This window comes from Rhizopus delemar, genomic scaffold (assembly GCF_000149305.1).
Source record: "Rhizopus delemar RA 99-880 supercont3.1 genomic scaffold, whole genome shotgun sequence".
NCBI classification, from domain to species: Eukaryota; Fungi; Mucoromycota; class Mucoromycetes; order Mucorales; family Rhizopodaceae; genus Rhizopus; species Rhizopus delemar.
The window spans coordinates 4,377,654-4,402,231 of record NW_027137827.1 but is presented as its reverse complement, the minus strand read 5'-3'; the positions used below and the strand labels follow the sequence as shown (position 1 = coordinate 4,402,231).

At 35.2% G+C, this 24,578-nt stretch overlaps 10 protein-coding genes across 10 annotated transcripts; 8 read left to right on the top strand and 2 right to left on the bottom strand.

The window, feature by feature from the left end:
- Positions 1–1,248: 1,248 nt before the first annotated feature.
- RO3G_01702 (uncharacterized protein) lies at positions 1,249–2,137 on the top strand (the record flags this gene model as incomplete). The annotated part of the gene is made up of 3 exons (XM_067656293.1): positions 1,249–1,287; positions 1,602–1,821; positions 2,118–2,137. 3 exons carry the CDS (start codon positions 1,249–1,251, stop codon positions 2,135–2,137), a joined length of 279 nt encoding a protein of 92 aa, XP_067512394.1.
- A 227-nt stretch (positions 2,138–2,364) lies between these two features.
- RO3G_01701 (uncharacterized protein) lies at positions 2,365–2,610 on the bottom strand (the record flags this gene model as incomplete). Its single annotated transcript, XM_067656292.1, has 1 exon — positions 2,365–2,610. One exon carries the CDS (start codon positions 2,608–2,610, stop codon positions 2,365–2,367), a length of 246 nt encoding a protein of 81 aa, XP_067512393.1.
- A 421-nt stretch (positions 2,611–3,031) lies between these two features.
- Positions 3,032–3,639, top strand: RO3G_01700 (uncharacterized protein; the record flags this gene model as incomplete). Its single annotated transcript, XM_067656291.1, has 2 exons — positions 3,032–3,120; positions 3,267–3,639. The coding sequence occupies 2 exons, from the start codon at positions 3,032–3,034 to the stop codon at positions 3,637–3,639; spliced, it is 462 nt and encodes a 153-aa protein (XP_067512392.1).
- A 213-nt stretch (positions 3,640–3,852) lies between these two features.
- RO3G_01699 (uncharacterized protein) lies at positions 3,853–4,298 on the top strand (the record flags this gene model as incomplete). The annotated part of the gene is made up of 2 exons (XM_067656290.1): positions 3,853–4,177; positions 4,276–4,298. The coding sequence occupies 2 exons, from the start codon at positions 3,853–3,855 to the stop codon at positions 4,296–4,298; spliced, it is 348 nt and encodes a 115-aa protein (XP_067512391.1).
- A 520-nt stretch (positions 4,299–4,818) lies between these two features.
- RO3G_01698 (uncharacterized protein) lies at positions 4,819–5,627 on the bottom strand (the record flags this gene model as incomplete). Its single annotated transcript, XM_067656289.1, has 2 exons — positions 4,819–5,144; positions 5,540–5,627. 2 exons carry the CDS (start codon positions 5,625–5,627, stop codon positions 4,819–4,821), a joined length of 414 nt encoding a protein of 137 aa, XP_067512390.1.
- A 1,121-nt stretch (positions 5,628–6,748) lies between these two features.
- RO3G_01697 (uncharacterized protein) lies at positions 6,749–7,051 on the top strand (the record flags this gene model as incomplete). The annotated part of the gene is made up of 2 exons (XM_067656288.1): positions 6,749–6,757; positions 6,899–7,051. The coding sequence occupies 2 exons, from the start codon at positions 6,749–6,751 to the stop codon at positions 7,049–7,051; spliced, it is 162 nt and encodes a 53-aa protein (XP_067512389.1).
- An 836-nt stretch (positions 7,052–7,887) lies between these two features.
- Positions 7,888–11,347, top strand: RO3G_01696 (uncharacterized protein; the record flags this gene model as incomplete). The annotated part of the gene is made up of 9 exons (XM_067656287.1): positions 7,888–8,003; positions 8,054–8,219; positions 8,270–8,591; positions 8,639–9,021; positions 9,067–9,550; positions 9,595–9,636; positions 9,816–10,651; positions 10,702–10,823; positions 10,873–11,347. 9 exons carry the CDS (start codon positions 7,888–7,890, stop codon positions 11,345–11,347), a joined length of 2,946 nt encoding a protein of 981 aa, XP_067512388.1.
- A 2,920-nt stretch (positions 11,348–14,267) lies between these two features.
- Positions 14,268–15,248, top strand: RO3G_01695 (uncharacterized protein; the record flags this gene model as incomplete). The annotated part of the gene is made up of 1 exon (XM_067656286.1): positions 14,268–15,248. The coding sequence occupies one exon, from the start codon at positions 14,268–14,270 to the stop codon at positions 15,246–15,248; it is 981 nt and encodes a 326-aa protein (XP_067512387.1).
- Positions 15,249–17,427: 2,179 nt separating this feature from the next.
- Positions 17,428–18,330, top strand: RO3G_01694 (uncharacterized protein; the record flags this gene model as incomplete). The annotated part of the gene is made up of 2 exons (XM_067656285.1): positions 17,428–18,072; positions 18,124–18,330. 2 exons carry the CDS (start codon positions 17,428–17,430, stop codon positions 18,328–18,330), a joined length of 852 nt encoding a protein of 283 aa, XP_067512386.1.
- Positions 18,331–21,876: 3,546 nt separating this feature from the next.
- On the top strand, positions 21,877–24,461 carry RO3G_01693 (uncharacterized protein; the record flags this gene model as incomplete). Its single annotated transcript, XM_067656284.1, has 7 exons — positions 21,877–21,942; positions 21,995–22,217; positions 22,287–22,393; positions 22,462–22,908; positions 22,956–23,202; positions 23,258–24,150; positions 24,201–24,461. The coding sequence occupies 7 exons, from the start codon at positions 21,877–21,879 to the stop codon at positions 24,459–24,461; spliced, it is 2,244 nt and encodes a 747-aa protein (XP_067512385.1).
- Between the last annotated feature and the right edge of the window lie 117 nt (positions 24,462–24,578).

Here is a 24,578-nt window from a genome sequence, read left to right as displayed (position 1 = left end):
ATTGCAAGCTTCCGCTAGGCAGAATGCTTGATCCAACGAACCTCCAGCATGTTGAAAGCCACCTTGGGTTAAGTCTAAAGGAGGACTATTGTCGATAAGGTATTGAAGAAGGCAACGTTCCAGCAGTTTGCGCAGTACAGAAGTGAGACTAATTGGTCTATGATTGTTAGGATCATTGGAATCACCTTTTTTATAAATCGGTACAGTCAGACTTAAGAAATTTGGCGTTTTCTCAAAACTAATTGGCCTTAAGTCATAAATAAATGTCACGAGTTTAGATTATTTTTGTCACAACTTGCCAATACAAACGTTGGCGAAGAAGAGTCTGAAAATGTGGTACGTACCTCCCCCATGGTACAGAAGATATTTCTAGCTTAGTTTATATATGTCATATGTAATTTCCCATCCCTAAAAATAATTTTCGAAAAACTTGATAATATGCTTAGCTTGAAAGTTCTAGGGAAAAAGGGAAAAAGCATTTTTTGTTATATTAACGGAAAATAAAGCGTGGCTCAGAGAGCTAGTACCACATTTTCAGATTCTTCTTCGCCAACGTTTGTATTGTCGTAACTTGCCAATTAACATTAGCCGGGATATTACATTTAATTGGCACACTTCTTTGGCGACTTTTTTATACCTTTTCTCTTCTTGATAAAATAGAATATAATGATGAATTCTTTTTTTATGAAGATGGACAGGAAAACGTTTTTAATGAACAAGGCAAGAAAGTTTACGATCCAATGGAGGATATTTAACGCAATTCGATGATTCCAACATAGTTCCTGAAACAATAACTAGTCGGGAAACTTACTTGAAATCTAAGCGTCCTGAGAAAACTTCTAATGAGTCTTCAGCTAAAAAGCAGCCGAAATTTAGCAATTTGAGCCCACCAGTGAAATCATACAATGATTACAGCGATTTCACCCGGGAAACGTTCATTGACCGTATGCTCGAAAGTCCTCAAGAGCATGGACTAGTTGCTAAAGTTGCGCGAAATTTGAATATCAATATCGTACCGTATTAAGATGGTGGTATATCTATGAAGAAATAGAAGAAATAGCATATAAAAGGAGTGATCAAAACTCCTGCCCGAAAAGTTCTTTTACAATAGAACATAATAAGTATATTAACGAGCTTCTTGATAACCACCCTCAGTTGTATTCGGATGACATTATAAAAAGTTTGACTGAGCGATTTGAAGGATTTGGTATTTCAAAATCGCAAATGAATACCCATTTGCGAAACACAATGCTCATCACTGTGAAAAAGCCGACGTTTGAACCTGAGGTTAGAAACTCAATAGAAAAACCTACAGACGAGATATGCGTGGTTCATGGGATGGAAAGATTCTGATCTGGATTATACAAGAAACTGCATCTTCATTGATGAGGCAGGTTTTCATATCAACATGAGAAATAATTGGGCGTGGCCAAAAAAAGGTAGCACTGCAGTAGTAAAGCAACCAAAAACCAGAGCTACATCTCATACAATCATGGGTGCTATTCACTCGTCTAGTATCATCCATGTTGCGATCAGAAAGCCTCTACCAAGAAACGAAACACAGACTGCAAAAAAAAAGGATAAAGTCTAATAATGGAAAGAAAAGATCTGCAACTGAAATTGGTACAGCAGATCCAGAAGTTGATGATGACCCAGCCTATAATAAGTCAGTACCAAAAGGTAAAACTACAGCGCACTTTCACAAATTTATGAACGAGCTTCTTGCTATCATGGATCTTGATCAAACTTTTAAAGGAAATTACATTGTTATTGATAATGCTTCTATCCATAAATCTAAGCCGATGATACGTAAAATTGAAAGTAAAGGCTACAAAGTCATGTATCTATCTCCTTATTCGCTTGAATTGAACCCCATTGAACAATTTTGGGCAATAGTTAAAGGGAAGATGAAGCGTGATAAACTTATGAATGAAGAAAATTTGTCAAGCAGGATTGGCGATGCTTGTAATGATGTACTCATTAGTGATCTTTATGCCTTTTGTAATCATTCTAAGCGCCAAATCATTAATTGTTATAGTAAAACACCATTCTAGTATAAGCTTTTCTTTCAAATAAATATTCTTTTGAATTATATATCATACTATTATCATGAAAAGTCGCCAAAGAGGTGTGTTAATTAAATATAATATTCCGGCTAATGTTAATTTTATCAGATTGGATGTTTGTTTTTGCAGTCTTCAAATCTCTTAAACGGAATATCGATAAAAATTCTGAAGATGCCCTAGGGGAGCAGCTTTGTGCATATTTTATAAGTTGTATGAAAATGACAACTTATTCATTTATTTATGAGTGAAGATGGTATACGATAAAAAGGCTATGGTATTTTTTAGGTGTTTAATTATTTTAAGAAAAAACGATGTCCTCCCAGGAGTAATCCAAATATCCACCGTTATCATCAAAGGTGGCAATGGCATCATCAATCTTCTTCATTATTCTTGCTTTTCTTTCTTTAATAGACCATTCTTGAGAAGACGATGATGAGCTTGAACTGGACTGGGAGGAGCGGGATGAATCGTCTCTGTAGCATATATCAGGAGTCAGCGAGGAAGAAAGGAAGACTAAATTGTCTTCTTTGACAATATCAGCCATAAGTTTGATTATTTCAAAGTTCCTGATAATCATTCTCTGTCAAGGTATAAATATAAAAGAATAAATAGTTAAGAAATGTATTTCATACAAGAGTACATACCACTAAAGATATAATTGTCGCTAAATATTCAGCGACTGAAGCTCCCTCTTGATCATTATTGGGAATTCTGACTTCCCTTAAGACTGAATGAACAGTAGTACCAGCAATGAATTTCGTAGCCGTAATTTGAAGCTTAAGCTTATTGAATTGGCATGTTACGGCAGTGATATGCTCAATACATTCATTGTACGGCAAAAGAGATACCCAGTAGTTCAATGCTTGCTCTCTTAAACGTCTGGTCTTTTCACTGTCTTCAAAGCACGCTCATTAGGCTTGTCTTCACAATAAAAAGCATCGTTTAGACCGCCATTGTTCGTAAAGATGAAGTCAAGTCTAACATCTTTTGTCTCTGCATCTAGAAGCCCCATTTTTCGTAACGACTTGACAATTAAGGAGTGGCATTCAGATCTGTAAGAGAAAAGAATAAGGTTAGAATAATTATCTTAATGATACGCATTCGTCTAAGCCAACTTCCTTTGACACTCATCGATATACAAAAAATGAGATATAGGATTATTGCTTTTCGTTTGTTATCGCTATATTTCGTATCTTTTAGTTTCATAGCCTACTTGTCCATTAAATACAAAATCAAAAAGATCCCCGTAAACGTTCACCCTATACCAATCTTCGTTCATCGATATTGCAAAAAGCGGAGTATCCAAAGACCCAATAATACTGGCGGACGACCTCAGATCTTAACTGAAGCAAGCAAGTCCATCATGAAGAGAATGGTAATCTTAGGACGACTGAAGTCTGGTGTTGAGGTCTTCGACTATTTCAAGGCCATTTATCCAAGGTTGACTTATAACACCACCCTAAACGCCTTAAAAAGCCTAGGTTTCAAAGCTCAACCAAAAAGAAAGGTACCTCTTTTGTCAGCAAAACACAGGAAAGCACGCTTGGATTGGGCACTTGCTCATAGATACTGAACCACTGGCGACTGGAGAAAGTTTATCTTCTCTGACGAATCGAAAATCAACGTTTGGGGTTCTGATGGAGTTGAATTCTATTGGAGTCTGCCTGGAAGTCCATTACAGCCTCATCGTATAATTCCAACCGTAAAACACGGAGGAAGCATTATGGTGTGGGCTTGTATGACCTCCCATGGAATTGGATATACCTGCGCGATATACGACGGTAGAATGACTGCACTGGATTATATCCATATCCTAAAAACTGAACTAGCAGATGCCCTTGATTACTACCGATTGGGAGATGGTGATTTCATTTTTCAGCACGATAATGATCCAAAGCACACCGCCAAGATAACAACAACTTATCTTAAAGAAGAAGCAAAATACCCAGTGTTGCCTTGGCCCTCTCAATCGCTTGACCTGAACCCAATTGAGCACATGTGGAGACATTTGAAGTTGAAATTAGCTTTATATGAACAAAGGGCAAGAGGTGTCCATGAACTATGGGAAAGAATCAAAATTGAGTGGGAAACATTTGATAGGGATGATTGTTGTAAATATATCGATAGTATGCCGACTAGAGTTTAAGCTGTAATAAAAGCTAAGGGTGGAAATACTATATATTAGTATTTTTTACTAGTTAAAAAACAGTTTCAGTCATTGCATTTTTTTAGAATGGCCATTGCTCAAGATGTATTTCATAGATTAAGATAAGAAGAACATTGTTTTGTTGCAAAAAAGCGATATAACAACATAATAAAAAAGAACACGTGTACTCTACATACTTTTTTGAAAAAAAGAATAAATATGTGAGTTCCAATTTTACTGAAACGGTTTTTTAACTCAATGTACCTTAACAGAGAATGATAATCAGGAACTTTGAAATCATCAAGCTTATGACTGATATTACCAAACACTGCAAATAATACGGAATATTAAGTCGGTAATATTCGCTTGAAATCTGATTTTACCTTGATTTTACGTAGAAAAAAAGAAAAAAAGAACACTATATTCGCTTAATGTTCAAATAGTTTTCGAATCTAACAGCTGAGTATCTACAAGTTCTTTGAAGAATACTCAAAAGGGTTCTGTTGTATGCATGTTCATTTCTAGACGATCATGTCTCTTCCTGCGAAAGCTCTTTTCTTTTAAGCTTACTTTACATACTGACCAAACTGTTCAATTAGGTTGGGCTCAGAGGAGTAAGCCGGAAGATAAACACAGCCTTAACCAAGCTGCCCAATATTTTTTGATATCAGCATTCTTGTGAACAGGAGCATTGTCCATAACAATGTAAATGTTCTTAATCTGCTCGTGTTGATCAAAAATATCAAAGGTATTTGCAATGGAATTGAAATAGAGTCCAGTGACAGCTCCACGTTTGGTATTTTCAACAGCCTGAGCACCACCTGCTCCTTTTCTCTTCTTCAAAGGGACAGGTGCTCTTGATCTTTTTACTTTGAGCTTTACTACATCGTAAGGAAAAATAGCATTCAAATAGTCATTGTTTTGGTTCTTGCCTTGGGTACATGTGCAAAAGCACAGCAACACCCCATTTTTTTATAATGCCACAGAGCGCCTCATGTTCATTCAGTTTTATTCATTTATTGATACATTCATGATTATGCTTATTCATCGGCTTTATTTTAATCTATTCCATAACAAAAGACAGGCACTGCTATTGTAATCACTTAAGAGAGTTAGTAACCAAAATAAATTACAAATAATAGAACCTTTTTAATAGAAGAAAGATAATTATTCTTTGTATATGCTTCTTATTTCTAGTTTGAGAAGCTACATCTTCATTTATTTGCCTTGATGCAGAATAATCATGACTTTTTACTATATGAGGCTGATGAATTATAGTTTGTTTAGGTATTCTATATTTTGACAAAGACAAGAAGAAGGCGTGGACAACGAAGCAATCTCCAAAGTCTATGAACAAATCGCACTCCAGGCAAGACAATCCAAGGATATTTTAGCTTCCAGAATAATTGATCCATCTTCTATCAAACTTTTTTTTCAAGATCCTATTTGCATTCAAGCTTTGCAAAGACTAACACCTATCTTGATCTCGTATCTTATCCGATACACATTCTAACAGAGCAATCTTTATTATGATGGCCTTCCATCAGCTTGCTCGCTTATTTGAAGCTCTCAGATTATTTATTTTCAATTGTTTTCCTCTTCACAGAACCTGGATACCTACCTATGCAACAATTGATAGTAAAATTCTTTGTCAAAATATTCTTAAACGTCGTTGACTAATAGCAACAATAAAATGAACCCCTGGGCCGAGATAATTGATATGAATTCTGCTGCTTTGAAACCTCAAGAAATTTGTATGTTTTGATTTCGTGGAACAATTCAACAGGTGGTGTGGGCGTCACGGGCCTTAAAAGACAGGATAGAAAGCATTGATATATTGGTCCTCAAGGCACTTTCGTAGAACCTGAATCTTACATAACAGACCTTGATGCTCAGCAACATGGAAAAATTACTGGGCGGTGTGTTATCATTGACTCTGGAAGACGAGACCTTTTGTACTGTATACATGAAAACTCTACTGCTGATGCACCAAATCTTGTCAAGGTAGGATAAAAAAACAAAAAAGTATAGTCGCATCTGTGAAGCCGTTAAATCACAAGAATTATAAAAGGATAAAAATACTCTTGTGTATATTCTCGACCTTTGGATCTACAAATTTTTGAAGAATACCTTAGAAGCCGTGCATTAGTTATTGAATTGCTGCAAAGGCATCATACTAAAACCACAGCCAATTATTTGGCAATGTATCCCTTGCATCAAAAGTTGAAGCTGTCCAAGTATATTAGAAGGCAGAAAGCTAATAAGGACATGGTCCCCAAATTGAAAAGCAAGTTTGAAAACGACGCTGTTTTTGTTATGGATAACTATTCTGCTCCAAATGCCCCGTATTAAGAATCTATGAGAGGCGTCGGATTCAGAAGGCTGCTGAAGAAACACGGGTTCTTGGTGTATTTGACTGATGAGTTTTGAACAAGTCAGTGCTGCCCTTCTTGTGAAAATCGTAGTCTGACAACCTTCAAGAGAATACCGAATCTACGACCACATCAAAGATGAAATAATCCTGAAGGCATTTATCATGGTTTACGTAGGCAATCAAATACTCTGATCAATGATTATCAAAATTGTTTCATGACTTGTTTTTCTGCCTTTTAGATGTACAAATCAAAATTCCAAAGCGTCCGTGCAAAATATTTCAGGTATTGAAGAGCTTTTTGAACGTTTATAGAATCGGGATTTGGCAGCATGCCTAAATATGATTCATATTGTTCGCAACCTTCGCTGGAATGGTGAAATACCAGAGAGATTTCAGCGTGCTGGGGCTGAAGGAAGAGGATCGGAAGAGAATGAAGAACGACGAGTGTTACCTAGAATCCTGTAGTCTTCAACACAGCTATCGCTATGTTACCCTAGATTCATTTTGGTAAGCTTGAACTTAAATAGCTTGGTACTTTGCTTATCAACATTCGGTGGTTGCACCTTTTATTATTGAATGTAGAGTTCGTGTTATTGGTAAGTTTCGTATTGATATATTATATATTTTTTATCTACTAATTTTCTCTTCTCTTTTATTATTTGTACTCATTGACATTATTCTTATCCTATCTTTTGCACTAATTTTTTTGTCTCAAAAGTATGCCAATAATTTCGGAATAAAGTGTAACTCCGACCTTTGTCGGCATTGTGTTTACATTGAGACTTTGAATTACTGCATACAGCCATCAGCACCGCGTTCATCTTGTTTCCATCTTTCACTAGATCAAACACCTCACAAAGGCTGTACATTGTAGCCAGTTGTTCTTTATGTCATTCAAAAAGCATTGTCGTGTATGTAAAGATCACTTTCTGTTTAACGTAACTCTGGGTTTCACGAAAAAGCTGAATATTTCATGCGACTTATCCAAGAAAAAAAGCAAATGAAAGCAAGATACTTCCTCTTCTCCTCTTTTCATAAAAGAAAGTATTCAATACAAGGGGAGAAATGAAGATGAAAAGAGAAAAAAAAATCAACTTAATTAGCATATCAGACACGTCACGTTTTTTTCTGGACTCCCAGTTTAAAAAATAGTTCTTTTTTTTTTTTCCTTCCTTCCTTCTCCCCCTTCTTTCTATAGAAACTAATAAAAAAAAAGCATAAAAAATAAAGAACAAGTAAATAAAGAAAGGAAAAAGGCTTTATTATGTATTTGACATGTTAACTTTTAATTTAGAAAAAAGATGGTCGATTCTAAAAAAGAAGTGATTCGTTATACGAAAGAACAGATGATTCAAATCCATGACAGTCCACTTGTAAAAAAGCCAGATTCTTTGCCTTGTTTATCAACTTGGTTTGGGTAAGCAAACGAAAACAGTAAATAAAACAAGCAATTAATTGTATAAAAAGTGAGGACCCAGGCTCTCCTATTTTAAAAAATATATTAAACGGTTCAAGTATACTTCGTACAACAGTTCAAGACAAGAATGTTTTGCTTACTCCACAAAAAACAAATTTTGTTTCCTCCTTGTATGGTGGACTAAAAAAGAATGAAGAAAAACAGATGAGACACAAGGTAAGTTATGACAGGATAGATTACTGTAATCAATCAACATATGACTATAGCTTGATAATAACAACAATAATCGTACACATCGTGGTAACTATGTAGGAGGAGAGAAAGGATTCAATAAACCAAAATATACGAATCAATCACCACATAAACGATATAATAATAACAAAAGGGATAATCATCACAATCATCATCACTATAACAATCATCAATCCAATAGAGTGAAATCGGATGAGCATAATAATGAAAGAATACCTGAATGGTTAGATTATGAACCAAAAGAACAAAAAGAAAGCACAGCGATTAATGATTTAGAATCATGGAAGTCTTCTATGAAGAAAAAGGACGGAATTGATGAAAAAAGAGAACAAAAAGGTAAATATAAAGTAAGCTGTATGTGAAGGCTGAATGATTGTATGTAGAAGCAGAACAGACGTTCTCCTTCTTGACTCTTGATCAAAAGAATGGATTTGATGAATTCTTTATTCATGAAACTGAAGTATTGCCAACCCGTCGTGACAATCAAACTGGTTCACGTTTTGCTAAATTCTTTGCAAAACGTGAAGAAGATGAAGAAGAAGAAGAAAAAGAATCTGGGATTGAACCAAGATCGATCAGTGTAAATGATTTATTTGGTAATGGCAGAATAAGCCAACAATCAACAGAAAACAGTAATAATGTTCGAGTGTTATCTGAGGATGATATTTTGCGATCATTGGGAGCCAAAAAGAAGAGTGATGATGTTGATGATAATACGGATGCTATTGGATTTAATAGAGTACTTCAGATATTATCACAGCCAAAGGTAAATGGTTGAATACTGCCACTGATGACTTACTGTATATCATAGCCTGTTATTGAAGAAGAGAACGGACAACAATCGTCTATGCCTACGACACCTATCAATGAGCTACCTGTTTCATTAAATAAGACAAATAGTAAACCATCCACTCCTACTTTACCTCATCATCGTTTTAGCAATACAAATTTACCAACTGCTGTCTTGCGTCAAATGAGCGCACGCTCTTCTCCTTCACTGCAAGCAAGTAAATCATTATCAAATACAAGTAGTGATACAACTGTTAAACAACAACCCGTACCATTCTTTCCTTATCAAGCACCTCATCAACAAATGATGGATAATTTCCCTATGAGTCAAATGACACCACCAAGACCTAATGAATCATTTTTGCCTCCTCATCTAATGATGCAACCACCGCCTTTACCTCTTACTGGTGTGCCCATGCCACCTCATCATCTTCCTCTTATTCAAGGACAATTTCCTATACAAAGAGATATGATGCATCCCATCCCACCTTATGTCATGACAAATGGTAATTATTCAATAAGAATACAATCATATTAACAAAATCAATAGGTATTCCACCTCAATTATTCAACAAGTCTCAAGGATGGGAACGTCAATAAAACATTCTTTTATTGCCCTTTTATTATTATTATTATTTCTATCGTCTGTCGCTGCTCATAATTTAAGTAATTTAATTTCAGCTTCTATTGACGGAATTTCAAAGTATAAATATATCCAAAAACGCCTTTTCTAGTCATTTTCTCTTTTTCTTTTTTATAAAAAAAAATAAGAAATGTCAAATTACAATATCAAACTTGAACCTGAAGATGATTTTATGGCAGATTATCTGAATGTGGATTATTTATCTACTGAAGCACCTTTATCACCACCCAATTCAACCACATCTTCCTCATCTGCTGGAGGTTATTCACCTGAAAAACAAGTAGCCAACGACTTTTTGTTAGATATGAGTAACAGTGGTGATTTATTAATAAACGATTGGACTTCAACCATGGATCCTTGTTTACTTGAACAACAGCAACCTGATCTTTTGAATGCATTCCCCTTCTTTTTATCCACACCTTCTTTACCTTCCAACAGCCTATCATCTGAGCCACCTAAAAAGAAAAGAGGACGAAAGAAGCGTGAGGTTGTACCGGTCATGCAGCCTGCACAACCCAGTCTTCTGGCACCCAAACCACTTGCACCTCGTCCTACCTCTGCAACAATAACAACATCATCACCATCACCTGCAGAAGCAATCATTAAACTTGAAGCACAACAATTACAAGAACAAGAACAGCCAAAGCCAGAACAAGGCTATCAGGAACAGCCACAAGAAAACGTGTTGCTGACAAGTGAACAAGAAGCACAAAAGATGGCTCAATTAGCCAAGAGACAAGAAAGGTTAATTAAAAATCGTGCGGCTGCTTTATTGTCTAGAAAGAGAAAGAGAGAACATTTGAATTCGTTAGAAGAAGAGAACGAGAAGCTACACGGACAGGTGGATGAGTTGGAAAAGAAAGTGAAGGAACTTGAAAAGGAAAATACAGAACTGAAACAAAGATTGAATATAAAAAGTAATACAAACACTAAAACTTCTAAAGCAACCGGAGTGGTCTTTATGGTAAATGATGAATAATAACCATAGCAACCACTAATCACATCCAACCATAGATCCTTTTCTTCTCATTCGCTTTGTTTACCTTACCTTCAAGGATCACAGTCGACAACAGACTGACTGTCGGTGGATCCTCAATGACAATTCAACAACAATATCCTTTGATTGAGGACGGAAGGTGATTTTTTATATATTTTTTTTATTTTCGTATTCTAACTTAAAATTAGTGGTTACGCAGTGACACCACACTGTAATGAAAACTGTAAAGAACAAAATACAGATCTTGTCTTGATTGACTCTGTACGACCACGTGACTTACAGACATGGATTCACCGTAAATTAGAAAAGGACAGCAGCAAGGGACAAAGTCATCTTTATTTGTATTCCAAAGAATTCTCACAAATGGCTTCCTTGACAAAAACAAGCAAACACAAAGGGAATAAGCCTATGCTTTCCTTAATCTCACCTTATAATCAAACAGCTGATATATGTGATCGGTATTTACAAATCGATGTACAAGTACTCGGCTCAAAGGTGATTGAGGGACAACTGATGCCTTTGCAACAATATGATTATCCTTCTGCATTATTAGATGGCATGAAAAGAGATTTGATTACTTATCCAAGACAGAACTATAAAAAAGAAAAAAAGAGCATTTCCCCTCCAATAGTAAATCATAAAAGTAGTAGAGTCATTTCTTAATACCCCCCCCCTCTCTTTCATTATTCTTATTAAAAGTTCATGTTTTACCAAAAAAATTTTTTTTTTGTTTATTTAAGTTACTTGATTTTTAATGACAGCCATTAAATCCAATTTAAAGTATAGCATCTCATCAACACAGTTCTAAAGAAGACGCGCCAAGAAAACCACAATTTCTAAAAAAAAATCATACTTGGCATTCGCTGATGACGCAAAAAGAGTGGTAGAGTTTTGATTAAATTCGAAATAGCGGCAGAGGAGTGGATATTAACTGAAACAAATTGTATTCTTTCTGAAAAGAGTGCCTAATCAATTTTCATTTCAGCTGGAAAATGTTAGCCGTGGTGTGTCAGAGGGGTATGCTCCAGATTGGGTGTCTTTCTGGTGACGTAACGTTCTGACTCTTGGATCATGTAGGGCCAGAACTTTCTGAAATAGTAAAAAACTCAATACGCAAGCACGACAGTCAAGTTGAAGAGATTCATTTGCAAACTGTATGAACTGATCATTGATTGTAATTCACTCTGCACTTTCAAGGTAGTTTGCTCTTGTCACTCATCATTTCTACTGGCACAAAGGTTTTCCAGCACATTTATTAATACCCTGTCGCTTTATAAATACAACCTGTCCCTGCTTGAAAGAATTGAATGATTATGACCAAGTAACCACCTTGATTTTTTTTAAGAAAAAAAAAAAGAGGGGTTTCAGTGAGAGCAAATGCAAAACGATAAAAGATGCTCTTGTAGTAATTACTGTTGTTTGAAGTTGAAGACCTTCTAAGAAAATGACATTCTTTTGTATGACTGAGAAGTTAGCTTTTATTACAAATACGATTACATTTTTTTTATTTATATTAAAAAAAGACACGAGTGAGTGCATGCTGTTTTTAATAGCTTAATAACCTAAATCAGATATAAAAAAAAAAACACTCTTTGGGATCAAGGACGAAAAAAAGTAAAAGAAAAGTAGACGAGTCATAGACAGTAGTGTGAGTTCTGTGACGACCAATCCAAGAGTTGTTTTCCAGGAAAGTGTGGAGGTGAGGGAGACAATTTTTGATGATGAAAGTGATTGAGCTCATAAAGAATCAGACATAGGATGGGCCAGCGAAAAAACCAAGTGGAAATAGATTGAAAGGAGCGTGGTTTGCGAGTGGGTAGTAAGTTCAAAAGAAAAGACAAGGAATCTTCAATAGTAGTCGGCATTTGTAACCTTTGATGCATATCGAGACATTGTATATCGTGTTTCTTGGAAAGAGAGCGGTCAGAATGCTTGAGACAGGGCCTTGGTTGGCCACCAGGCAGCCAACCAAGTATTCAACGGACACATCTGCTACGTTCAGAGTAGGACATGGAAAGCCAAAGTATAAAATGCAAGAACAAAGAAGGACGACAAAGAGAGAAGCTTAGAGTGAGGAGCTGATTGCCTTTGTAAAAGATTGCCTTTCAGGAATCCACGTTTGATGGCCTTAAAGGAACAAGCACTGAAGGTGTCAACTAACCGTGAACAAGACTGCCATAGTATTGCTTTCGAAAGTTTGTGCCACTGAGGTTGAGCAAAATGCTGCTTGATGTGGGGTATTAGATGAGAAAGGAGTGTATCATCAGGAAGGTAGAAGGAATTGGGCCTGTCAATTGACCAACATAGTTTTTCTCGTTTTAGAAACTCTAAATTCTCACATATTTGGAAAAAGTGTAATAAATCATTTAAGGAAATAGAATAGAGATTATCAAAATCTTCTTTCTTAGGCTTTCAACGTCAGAGCTCCTTCTTCCTTTTTTATATAAAAGATAGTCTATTTATTTCAAGAATTGATCTCTCTTTTCTTTTAAATACAAGTACATTTTTAATAAAACACAATCATCACATGTGTCATAATAGCACGTAAAAAGTCGTCATCGTTATTATAAAAATATAAACATTTTTGATTGGCCAATAAGGAAATCAATCCCAAGTTGAGATTTCTCATCTTTTTAATATGGAAACATGATCCTTGATTATTGGTAAACACTATTTAAACTTAATAAGATTGGATTAAAAAGGAAATCATGTTGTGGTAACAGTAGTGAATAAAGAGGTCACATGAAGTAAAAGTGAAAGAAGTCAAAATATGAAAAAAGTCGAAAAATGAAAAAAGTTGAAAAAATAAGAAAAGCTAAAAAGAAAAATAATAATATTCATATATCCCATCTTTTTGTGAAGAAATTGTCAGTTAGTTTAAATAAATCATATATTTCTACTCAATAATTAACAAACTTTAACAAGAAAGTCCCTGTTTACCTAAACTTTTTACTCTACTTTAACTTTTATCAAGAAACATCGTATTGATCTTACACATAAGATCTGGTGGTCACTACTTTTCAAGCATCTGCTTAAATTCCATACAAAACAACAACTTACAAGGCAATCACAACCTTAAATCAAGCTTTACAAGCAAACTTAACTCAAATTAACTCACTTACTACAAGCCAACCTTTCAAATAACAATGTTTTGTTCATGGGAACTCAAAACATTTTAATTTTCTCAATTATCCACAATTAAAGTAGCGATGAACAAAGATAAATTCATTTCAAAAAAAAAAATTTTTTTTTATTCTTTTCTACATTTTTCTTTTCTTTTAAAAGTTACTTGTTTAACCTTATTGATCCTTTTTAATTATTTTATTATTAATCTGAAACCCTTTATATCTTCTTCATTATTGTTATTAGTGTACTCATTGCTCAAGATGTATGCTACCACCTTTTAATTCAACACTTTTACACTTTAATTAATTTATAAAAAAAAAAAAGAATCTTTAAAGAAATCGATTAAATTAAAAAAAATGGCCTATTTTTATATGTTTAATGGAAAGCACGTAGGAAACGACGTAGATTGAAACAGAAAACACAACTTATATTACAAGAATCATACAACACAATCAATATGGAACACGCTTTTATTTATCAAGACCCTTTACTCTTCAACCAAGAAGATCCTGCTCTCTTTACCGACATCTTCAAAGATGCCTCTTTGGATCAATTACTTTCCACCGTTTACTCTTCTCCTCTTTCTTCACCAGGCTCATCTGCCTCCGAAACCTTGGACAGCCCAAGAGATTCCTTACCTCAAGATGATGGCCTTCTTGATGAGCTTTTATCTCCAACTCATACTACTGACACCAATCTACTTCAATTGGATGCTTTTGACAACTTTATTCAGCAAGCAACCCAGAGCCTCACTCGCTCCACGACTGATTTCTTCACTAAACAAAAGCCCGAGGCTACCTTGGAGCCTGTGAAATCCAGAGCGAACAAGAAGAATCAACTTCAAGGGCAATCTACGATGTCTATCAAAATGATCAAACCATCCAATCGCCCCTCTCGTCAACTGGAATGCTTCAACTGTAAGGTGACCAAGACGCCTCTCTGGAGAAGAACACCCGATCGCAAGTATTCTCTCTGTAACGCCTGCGGTCTTTATTACAAGCAATACAATCATCATCGTCCTCTTCATGTCCGAAACAAGACACATACCGTCCGTGCTCATCCCTATGATCGTAGTCTGCCCCTGTCGATCACCAAGCCTGAACTCGCTTCATTCGCTGAACAGTCGGTTGAGATCAGCCAAGAGTGTGCCAACTGTCATCAAACCCAAACCCCTCTCTGGCGCAAGAACGAACGAGGTGAACCTCTTTGTAACGCCTGTGGTCTTTATGCCAAACTTCGTCAGCGTGACAGACCGGTTGAGATGCGCAAGACGACGATTCAAAGACGTCGTCGTGATTGTTGGGTAAATAATGAAGAAGACGAAGATCATCGATTTATTTCTCTCTTGACACAAATGGACCGTCATCAAATGGTTGACTTTTTGGATATGCTTGAACGCCGATGTCATTTCTTGAAAACAATTCTTAATATCTCTTAATAAATTTTTTTTTCTTTAATGCAAATATCCATTGGGCTGTATAGTTTTTATTCTGTTGCTGTCAAACCTTCCTCTTTTTTTTTAAAAAAAAAACTCAAGGACTGTGTTAAAGTGGATGGATTCTCAGTATGACCTTATCAGATAGTTATATCTCATCTAAGCTATCAACTCCTCTTACAAATCGTTCTGTTGCGGGACATGGTAAGTAAAGTACATTTTTCAGTGACATGTCAAAAAGCTTCTAATCATTATTGAATTTTAATCCGTGGTGATGAGAAGAGTGTGAGCCATCATATAGCTTATTGTACTCGTGTATATCGTAGGTGCAAAAAGCGATTGAGCATATTGACGGTTTCATCAGTAAGGCGCCGCCGATTAACATGCTTGAAGATTACTTCAAAATCTGTACAGACAATCCTTTTTGGTTACGACAATAGTCATCGAGGCTTAAATGAAGGATGACGGACCGTTATATCCGCTGGTGACTCTAACTATGGTTTTGCATCTGGGGGAAAATGATATGATGACCCTTTCAATCTAAAAGTGTTCAAGTCGTTTCAAAAGTGTCCATCTGACTTAATATTTGCAAACTGTTACAGTAGGCGGAATACGACTTCAGCTTCTCTAGACGTTTAAAAAGGAAATACGAGGTTGCATAGAAGCATGGAGATGAACCTCAAGGAACTGTAATTGTAGGAAAATGTAATAGATCGAGTGTTTAAAGCAAGAAGAAAAAAAATAGTACAAGAGAAAACTTGAATCAAGCAAATAGTAAAGTACAAGAGACTGGCGTTATGGTCCTACAGAAAAAGACTTGTGCTGTGGAATGAGACATTGAAATAAAGCGTTAATATTTAAAAGCAGTGATCAGCACATTGCTGCCCAGTGCAGTTTATAAACGAACAGCCTTTGCTCATTACAAAAATTTACTAAAAAAAGAATGTGGACTACTATACAAAGTTTAAACTGCGCAGTTTGCTATATATCGTAAATCACTAGAAAAATGTACTCAACTTTGACATTTTCAAAACAAGAATTTCCCCTAAAAAGTGGGACAAAAAAAAACATGTTTTAATAAATAAAGAGACTATCTTTTCTTAATGTATAAAAGCCATAATCAGTTACAAATTTCTTTTCGTTTTGGATTAAATTTAGCCAATGTTCAAGTTTTGATATTAATGGATGAAGAGTTGGGTTAAGATCTTAAACAAGGGTTTTTTTTTTTCTTGAAAAAACCAAAAACCAAAATAGAGCATTTATTTTAATAAAAGAGCGATATAAACGAGCAAAAGGGAAATATTGAAATAAAAGGTTGAGACAGGTAGGATAAAATATTTACGTTGGAAGAACTCATCGTTCATAGTGTATTACATCATGAAAAACGATGAGGCACATTTTTCTTTGCGACATTGAGTGAGTTTTAAATCATAATGTCCGTCTGTACTCCATTTAAAACAAACAAAATGGGAAGTTTTCAAATGTTACAATTGCACGTCATTTCTTGGGGGAGGGAGATATGTACGTCTTTTTAGGGTTAAAAAAAAGATCAGTGCAGTTATTGATCAAGTTGCAGAATGGATATCATGATTGGTTCACAGGATTTAATAGGTGTGAGAAGACCAGTTCAAACATTTGATGAATTATCCAGTTATCTTTGTAACATGTACCCTTTGAATAATACTGGATGTCATTCAGCAGTGACATGAACCTTGAGGGTTTAAATCACTCTGGGGAAATATTTTTTTTTCTTGGCGGTTTACTCAATTACGGATGCTTTTATTAGAAGCAGAAAAAAAAAGATAATTAAGAGACGAATTAGTAGAAATTGAAGTAGTACATTATTCATCAATTAAAAGAAAATCATATGTGTTTATTCCAAAAATAATTCATTTAGAAAAAAAAGAAAAGATCGACGTTTTATCAATTTTCAACACCGAATAACAATTTTTTTTTCTGACAATTCACGTCGTACAAGTCTAAAAGAGAGATAATGAGATCTGCGAGGTTTCTCAAGTGGAGGATTCTTTATTTTATTGGGTAATCAGTTATATTAAGTGTAATGTAAAATACCTTAAAGAGGTTAAAGTCAAAAATATAGATTTAATATAAACTCAAAATATAAAAGGCCAACTTTTTTTCCTAAAATTTTATTTTTTATTCTTCTTTTTTATATAAAATTATGCAAAACAATCACACTCTTGTCACAGCTCCCAAGGTCGCATCTTCCCCTCCAAGTATGAGTTATTATGATCCTGGGGGTCATCGTCACTTTTATGCTCAGCAAGCATCCCCTGTTCACAGACAATACTTACCCGCGGCCCCTTCTTTACATCCAACCATGGATCCCTCTATGGCCGCTGCTGCTGCTGCTGTGAACATTGACTTGACTAGCTCTTTACCTCCTTTATCTCATATGCTTCCCGCGCCCTGTGATTCACACAGTCAACAAAAGACAAGGATAAACGCGCCTGAAAATCAAAGAAATGGTAGCTATGACAACAGTTTTTACATGATGCAACATCCACTTTCTCTTTCAAACAATGGAGCTCCACTCTTGTCTCTTACGCCTTCAGTTCGCTCTCAACATCTACCTTCACCGCCTACCTCCGTCATCGATGGCGTACTTATGACAGGTGACGGTCCATACACCAATAATAACCAAAAAGTTTTTTCATTTGTACCACTGCCTGGTGTTCAACAAAAAAAGAGACCAAGAAGAAAATATCACGAAGTTGAAAGATTATATAAATGTAATTTTCAAAATTGTACAAAATCATATGGTACCCTCAATCATTTAAATGCTCATGTTTCTATGCAAAAACATGTAAGTCTATTCATCTTTTCTTTTTCCTTCTTATTCACTTTCTTCTTTCAGGGCCTTAAAAGACAACCTGCTGAATTTAAAGAACTTCGCAAGATGTGGAGAAAACAAAAACGTGAAAATAAGATGCGTCAAAAGTCACAAGAAGAACATTACTCAAACTGTATTCATCCTACTTCAAACTTTATACCTCATTGGATGTCATCTCCCAACTATAATCATCACCATCGTTACTCTCAACACCAAACTTTTTATGCCTAATTATTAACACACGTGTACTCTATATAAAAATATATGCCCCCACACTATAATTCTGTAAATATAATAAACATTAAAACTTTCTCAATTTTATTTTTGTTTCTAAACTTTATTTTCTTGTATAACATTCAAAAATAGATTTACTTCAATCTTTACTCACCCAATCCTTTCATTGTTCCCTCTCTCTCTCTCTCTTTTTTTCTACTAACCCTCTTTGTCTTTTATTCTTACTACATTTAAACCATCTAAAGAATATGTTTGTGGCAAGTTATCTCTGTGTTACAGCCTTGATTTATTAAGTGCAGGCGGGGGATAAAGCCATCTTTTTTTTTTGGTCTTGAAACGTCCCTTCTTTTTTTTTTTAAAAAAAATTATGAACAACACACATTATCAGAATAAACATGATTTTACTTTCTTTTATTGGCGCAACTTATCTGCACATTTGTTCCTTTTTTTAATTAACGGAGTTCAATCTCTTGATTATTTATGCCTTATTTGAACTTGTATAAATTCATGTGAGAGAAGAGGCAAAAGAATTATCCTTTGAAAAAATATCTCAGAAACATTTGTGTTTCACGACTGAATGAGTGATTTCTTTGATTGGTTCTAGAAGAAGCTGTGATCCCCCCCTCTTTATGCAATACAATTGTTTACATGCACACTTGTGCTTTTTAAGCGGGAAATGGAATAAAGTCTCCTCCCACATTTTATGACAATGTAAGATAAGCTTTGGTTGCTATGCATGTATCTATAGTAACACAATGCAATATTCTTGCAGATGACATCTTTTTTTTTCTCCTCTTCTCACTCATGCTCATCTTTATTTGAGGAACCAATGAAAATGAACAATGGTGGGAATTCATTTATAATGACACGCATAAAAGATCCGACAGGAAGCAATAAGCTATATTCGAATGACAATTTATATTTTACGAAGCACTTTTTATTTACAGATGCATGGGCTTACCTTCTTTACGTAGCAATTCCTTTGATCTGTGTTTCGTTACCCAGGAGCCACTAAGAAATTTTCAACATACGCATCTTGTTCACTATAACATGAAACATTTCATCATAAAAATAAAACTTTGCAAAATCAATGAAATTTGCAAATCATTGTACCTCTCACTAGTTTGTCTACTACAAAACATCAGCAATATTCTATTGATATTTTATTATTGGAAAAATGATCACATGTGTGAAATCTCTTTGTTCTTTCAATCTCTATATTTCTCATCTTCCCTTTCTTCTTCTAGACAACAGGTCTTCTTAATGTTTACAGAATCAGTACAATTTGTTTTATGTAAAAGCATCTCTTTTTGAACCTTACAATACTCAGGTTGCCTTTATCGCACAGACCATCATTCAAAACAAAACAAAAAAAAAACTTTGTATTAAAATGATTTAAGTCAAATACTTATTACTTGTGTATTGAATTGATTTTTAAACTTTTGAATCTTTAACAATCACCATTTTCCGTTGAAAATAAATATACGATATAAAAGAAAGCAGACTTTTTCTTTATTCATCTATCCAAGTCGTCTCCAAAGAAATAATTGGTTGATGAGCATATTCGATATTGTTGTTCATAGATATATAAATTGTAGGCATTTTAACTCATAACTTTATTATTAAGTTAAAACATGTTTTGAAAGATGAAGGCTGTACGTATTTTGTACTTTAAAAAAAAAGTCTTAAATGGTCAATCTAAACTCGTTTGATATGTTTCGCTGTTAGTCCAAACAACGCTTGCTCTGTTTTTTTTGTCTTGAATACTGAAATCAAAATTAAAAAAAGAATCGTTCGTTTCTCAGAATTTCTAGTAAGTAGTAAATAGAGTGCTGGAGTTATAATCATTTTTATCCTTATTTTCGATATAGTAATGGCTTAAACCATGATCAAGTTTACTATCAATAAAGACATTGGGAAAAATGTACATCGTCGCTCAAGCCTCTATGATTACTATCACCAAGATCAAATATATCTGTCATTACCTAGCGTAAATCTTTAGCGGGAAGGGTCATACAAACTCTAAAAAGCACCAAGAAAATATTGAGCTCTATCGAATTGGTTAAAAGATTAAAAGGTTCAAGAACAGTTTTGAAAGCAAAAAAAAAAAAAAAAAAAAAAACTTTTGGTCTTGCTATAAATGGAGCATTTTATAAACTACAGAATCGAGTGAATGAAAAGCCAAACACTTGTATTTGTAATTCATAATCCTATCAAATGGTGTGATATTTTTTAAAACAGTCGTATAGGATAATATATGGACTCACTACAAGAAAAAGTTTCTTTCACCGTATGGTTATTATTTTCTTGTAAAGTTCTACCAAGAAAAGACTTGTTATAAAGAGATTTATCGAAATTGGTGCAGAATAATACAGAAAACCTACAGGTGCTAGTGAATAGTAACATTTATAAATTGAAATAACACAATCCTCAAAGAACAAATATATTTTTATAAAGAAGCATACCAATTAATTTTTATTTAGATGCTTTTAAAAATTACCAATGAAGAAGATCAATGTATAGAACTGGGAGTATTTCTTTACACCTTCTTTTATATGCATCATTTACAGACCTGTTTTCTTTAGTAATGAATAGAAATAATTAAGCTTCATTTTGATAAAGTATTTTGGTATATTCAATTAGATGATGAATAGGAAAGCTTTTCGATATTTCATACAAAGAACATTGTTTCTGATTTTTATGTCTTTTTTCAAAACAGATTTTTTTTAAAAAAAAATCAGGCACAAAAAAAGCCTCTCCAATATTTCAACTCTAAATATTATTTATTAACATTAAAGCATGGATTAAATAATAATGTCTTGGTTTGAAAAACTTTATTATAGGCGCATCAACTGTAGAAAAGAAAGCGCTTAAAGCTTTATAAAGCTGTCATGATTATTTATGAATGAGTAGCTCTCTTTTCTTTCTATCGACACTTTTCAATATACGACTCAAATTCCAGTAAGCCTTTCGTTAGAGCCAACAAAGCATATCTTCAATATAAACTTTGTCAAAAAAAAGTAAACGGTTTATAGCGCAATGTAATATAATTTAAGACAATTAAAGCGCCCCCCTGGCAGTGTTAATCAAAACGATTGAAAACGGATACAGTCTTCAGTAGAGATGACGAAAGTGGCAAGAGATAATATTGATCTATAAATACTAATGGCGTGTAACTAAAGATCCATACAGAGATAGCTGAATGCCCAATGCAGTAATAGATGATGTGCAACACTAAAAATATATATGAGCTGTACTCGACTCTCAAACAACTGCTAAGGTAGAAAATACCAATACACCAGCGTACATTTCAATCCGTTTGAGGAAAGGTCTTGAGTAATTGTAGATCATTTGAAAACAGCTGCATGTTGCTTTAAAGTTTTGTAGGCTGGGAAGTAGTTCACGTCACCTTTGTCGCATAGGAGTTTCAAACAGAAAGGAAATCTTCCCTGACTTTCAAAGCGTCCCGCTTCTTTTTTTTTTTCTATAAAAAAATTGTCTTTTTTTTTTTAAAAAAAAAAACAAATGCAGCCACGTCGACCCATGTCGCCAGGTGGTCAGAAGTCTGACTTACATCAGCCAAAAGCGGAAAACCAGCCTCAAGGACAAGTAAGTATCTGGAAGGCCCCAATTGCTTTTTTGTTGCTCAATGTTTCAATAGATTGCGGCACTTTTACACGGTAAACTTGACTATGAAGACTTATTTGCTGGCAATTCTTCTTCGTTGTTCCCAGATGACCATCGCTCGAATAGCGCGCCACCTACACAGCAATTAATGAATCCGAGGCGTGGAGTGCCAGATGGCTTTGTGGATTCAACCCATCGAGATAGCCAGGATGGACGCCAGCCAAATGCTCAACGACAATTATGGCAACGAGAAGAAGGTAAATTAGATGAACAAAAATAAAAAAAAAAGAAAATCTTGCTGTTTTTCTAAAATATAATTTTTTTAGAATTAGGCGTTCAGGATCCACGAGCATTCAATAATGTGAGTCAAGGTAAAAAGGAAGACACTCTGGCAAACAGGCGCCAAAGAAACTTAGTCGATTTGATTCAACAAGTAAATAATAATAATAATAATAATAATAAAAAAAGAGGAGCTTTTGATCTCTTATATTTTTTCTATAGGACTTTCCAAGGACACCTTCTCCTTTATTTGCCCTTCAGCAACAAGCTCGACAACGACATACTGCTGTCACGGCAAGCAATAGTACCAACAGCGGTTTCTCATTTGATGACCCTGCTTTAGTTGGAGATTTGGATGCTATACAAAAGCAATATCGCGACCAATTGACTGCTTTAGAGTACGACGATATGATGTACAGAAACCGTCAATCCTCATCCTCCTCGTTAGCTAGTGCTCATCAAGACAGTAGTAACAACTTACCTTCCATGCTGCACATGACAATGGATGATAATCCTATATCCCCTCCTGTACGCAATAAATTTGCTTTTCCTGGAACACCTCCTGCACGTCCTAACTCAACTCCTCCCGGAAGAAATGTGTACGATGATATGGATCGTCAAACTGAAATGCTAATGAACCAGTTTGGAGGATTTGGTCTTAATGATGAAGTAAGTACATGGTTGTTAGATTGTTCTTGTTTTTTAATGTCATTTAGGAGGAATACAATGCAACCACTCCGAATGCCCAATATATGCAACAAGTGCAACAAGCTTCACGTTTTCAATCGTTAAGCGCTGTCAACAGTCCGTATTTTGGTCTTGGTGCTTCTCCCCATCTTTACAATCAACAAGCTCTTTATAATACGCTTCCTGAGGATGAGGGGGCATTAGGTCTAGACTTATCGATGTATGGTCGTTGGAGCCAAGGAGATACAGCTTATCGCAGACAACAACAACAACAAGGTATGTGTTATGATTGTGTTACTTGTCTTATAAAATCTAATAACCGGTTCTATAGCTGCTGTTTCTGCCGCTGCCAACTTGAGTCATTTGAATGGTCCCTTGACAGCGCCTGCTGGTATCGATCCTGCTGGTTTCCCTGACAATCCACTTCCTAATAATGCAACCGATAAAAAGCTTCGTGCTCTTCAACAACAGCATCTGCTAATTCAACAACAGCAGCAACAGATACTTGCTGCTCGTCAGCAATTGTTATTGCAGCAACAGATGCAACTTAATAACAGTAACGTGCTAAAAGCAAGATCCGACAAGCATCATCACAACCAACACCAACAAGTACAATCATCACAAGATATTGCCATGAGCATTCGTAGTCCTTTGCTGGAAGAATTCAGAAATTCAAAAAACAAAAAGTACGAGCTCAAGGACATTGATGGACATATTGTCGAGTTTAGCGGAGATCAGCACGGATCTCGCTTCATTCAACAAAAATTGGAAACAGCAAACAGTGATGAAAAGCAAATGGTGTTTGAAGAAGTGTTACCCAACGCTCTTCAATTGATGACAGACGTGTTTGGGAACTATGTGCTGCAGAAATTCTTTGAGCATGGGAACCAAATGCAAAAGACAATTTTGGCTAAACAGATGGAAGGTCATGTATTGTCACTTTCACTTCAGATGTATGGCTGTCGTGTGGTTCAAAAAGCCTTGGAACATGTGTTAACAGAGCAGCAAGCTAAACTTGTCAAAGAACTAGATGGCTGTGTTTTGAAATGTATCAAGGATCAAAATGGTAATCATGTTATTCAAAAGGCTATCGAACGCGTTCCTGCTCAGCACATTCAATTCATTATTGATGCTTTCCATGGTCAAGTGTATAACCTTGCTACTCATCCTTACGGTTGTAGAGTCATTCAACGTATGTTTGAACATTGCACTGAAGATCAGACGGTAAATAAGGATTATTTTGTATAGCTTAAAAATTAATCGAATGTATACAGGGACCATTACTTGATGAATTGCATCGCTGTACTAGTCAATTAGTTCAAGACCAATACGGAAACTATGTAATTCAACACATTTTGGAACGCGGAAGACCTGCAGATAAATCTCTTGTCATTGAGAAAATTCGAGGACATGTATTACAATTAAGCAAACACAAGTTTGCAAGTAATGTTGTAGAGAAATGTGTCGACTTTGGTTCGAAGCGAGACCGACAGTTGTTGATTGAAGAAGTACTTCAGCCAAGGCCTGACGGGTAAGAAGACGCAAGCCGTGGTTTGATACACGATATTAATTTTTCCGAATAGAACTTTGCCACTTGCTATTATGATGAAGGATCAGTATGCTAATTATTTATCCAGAAGATGTGGATGTGT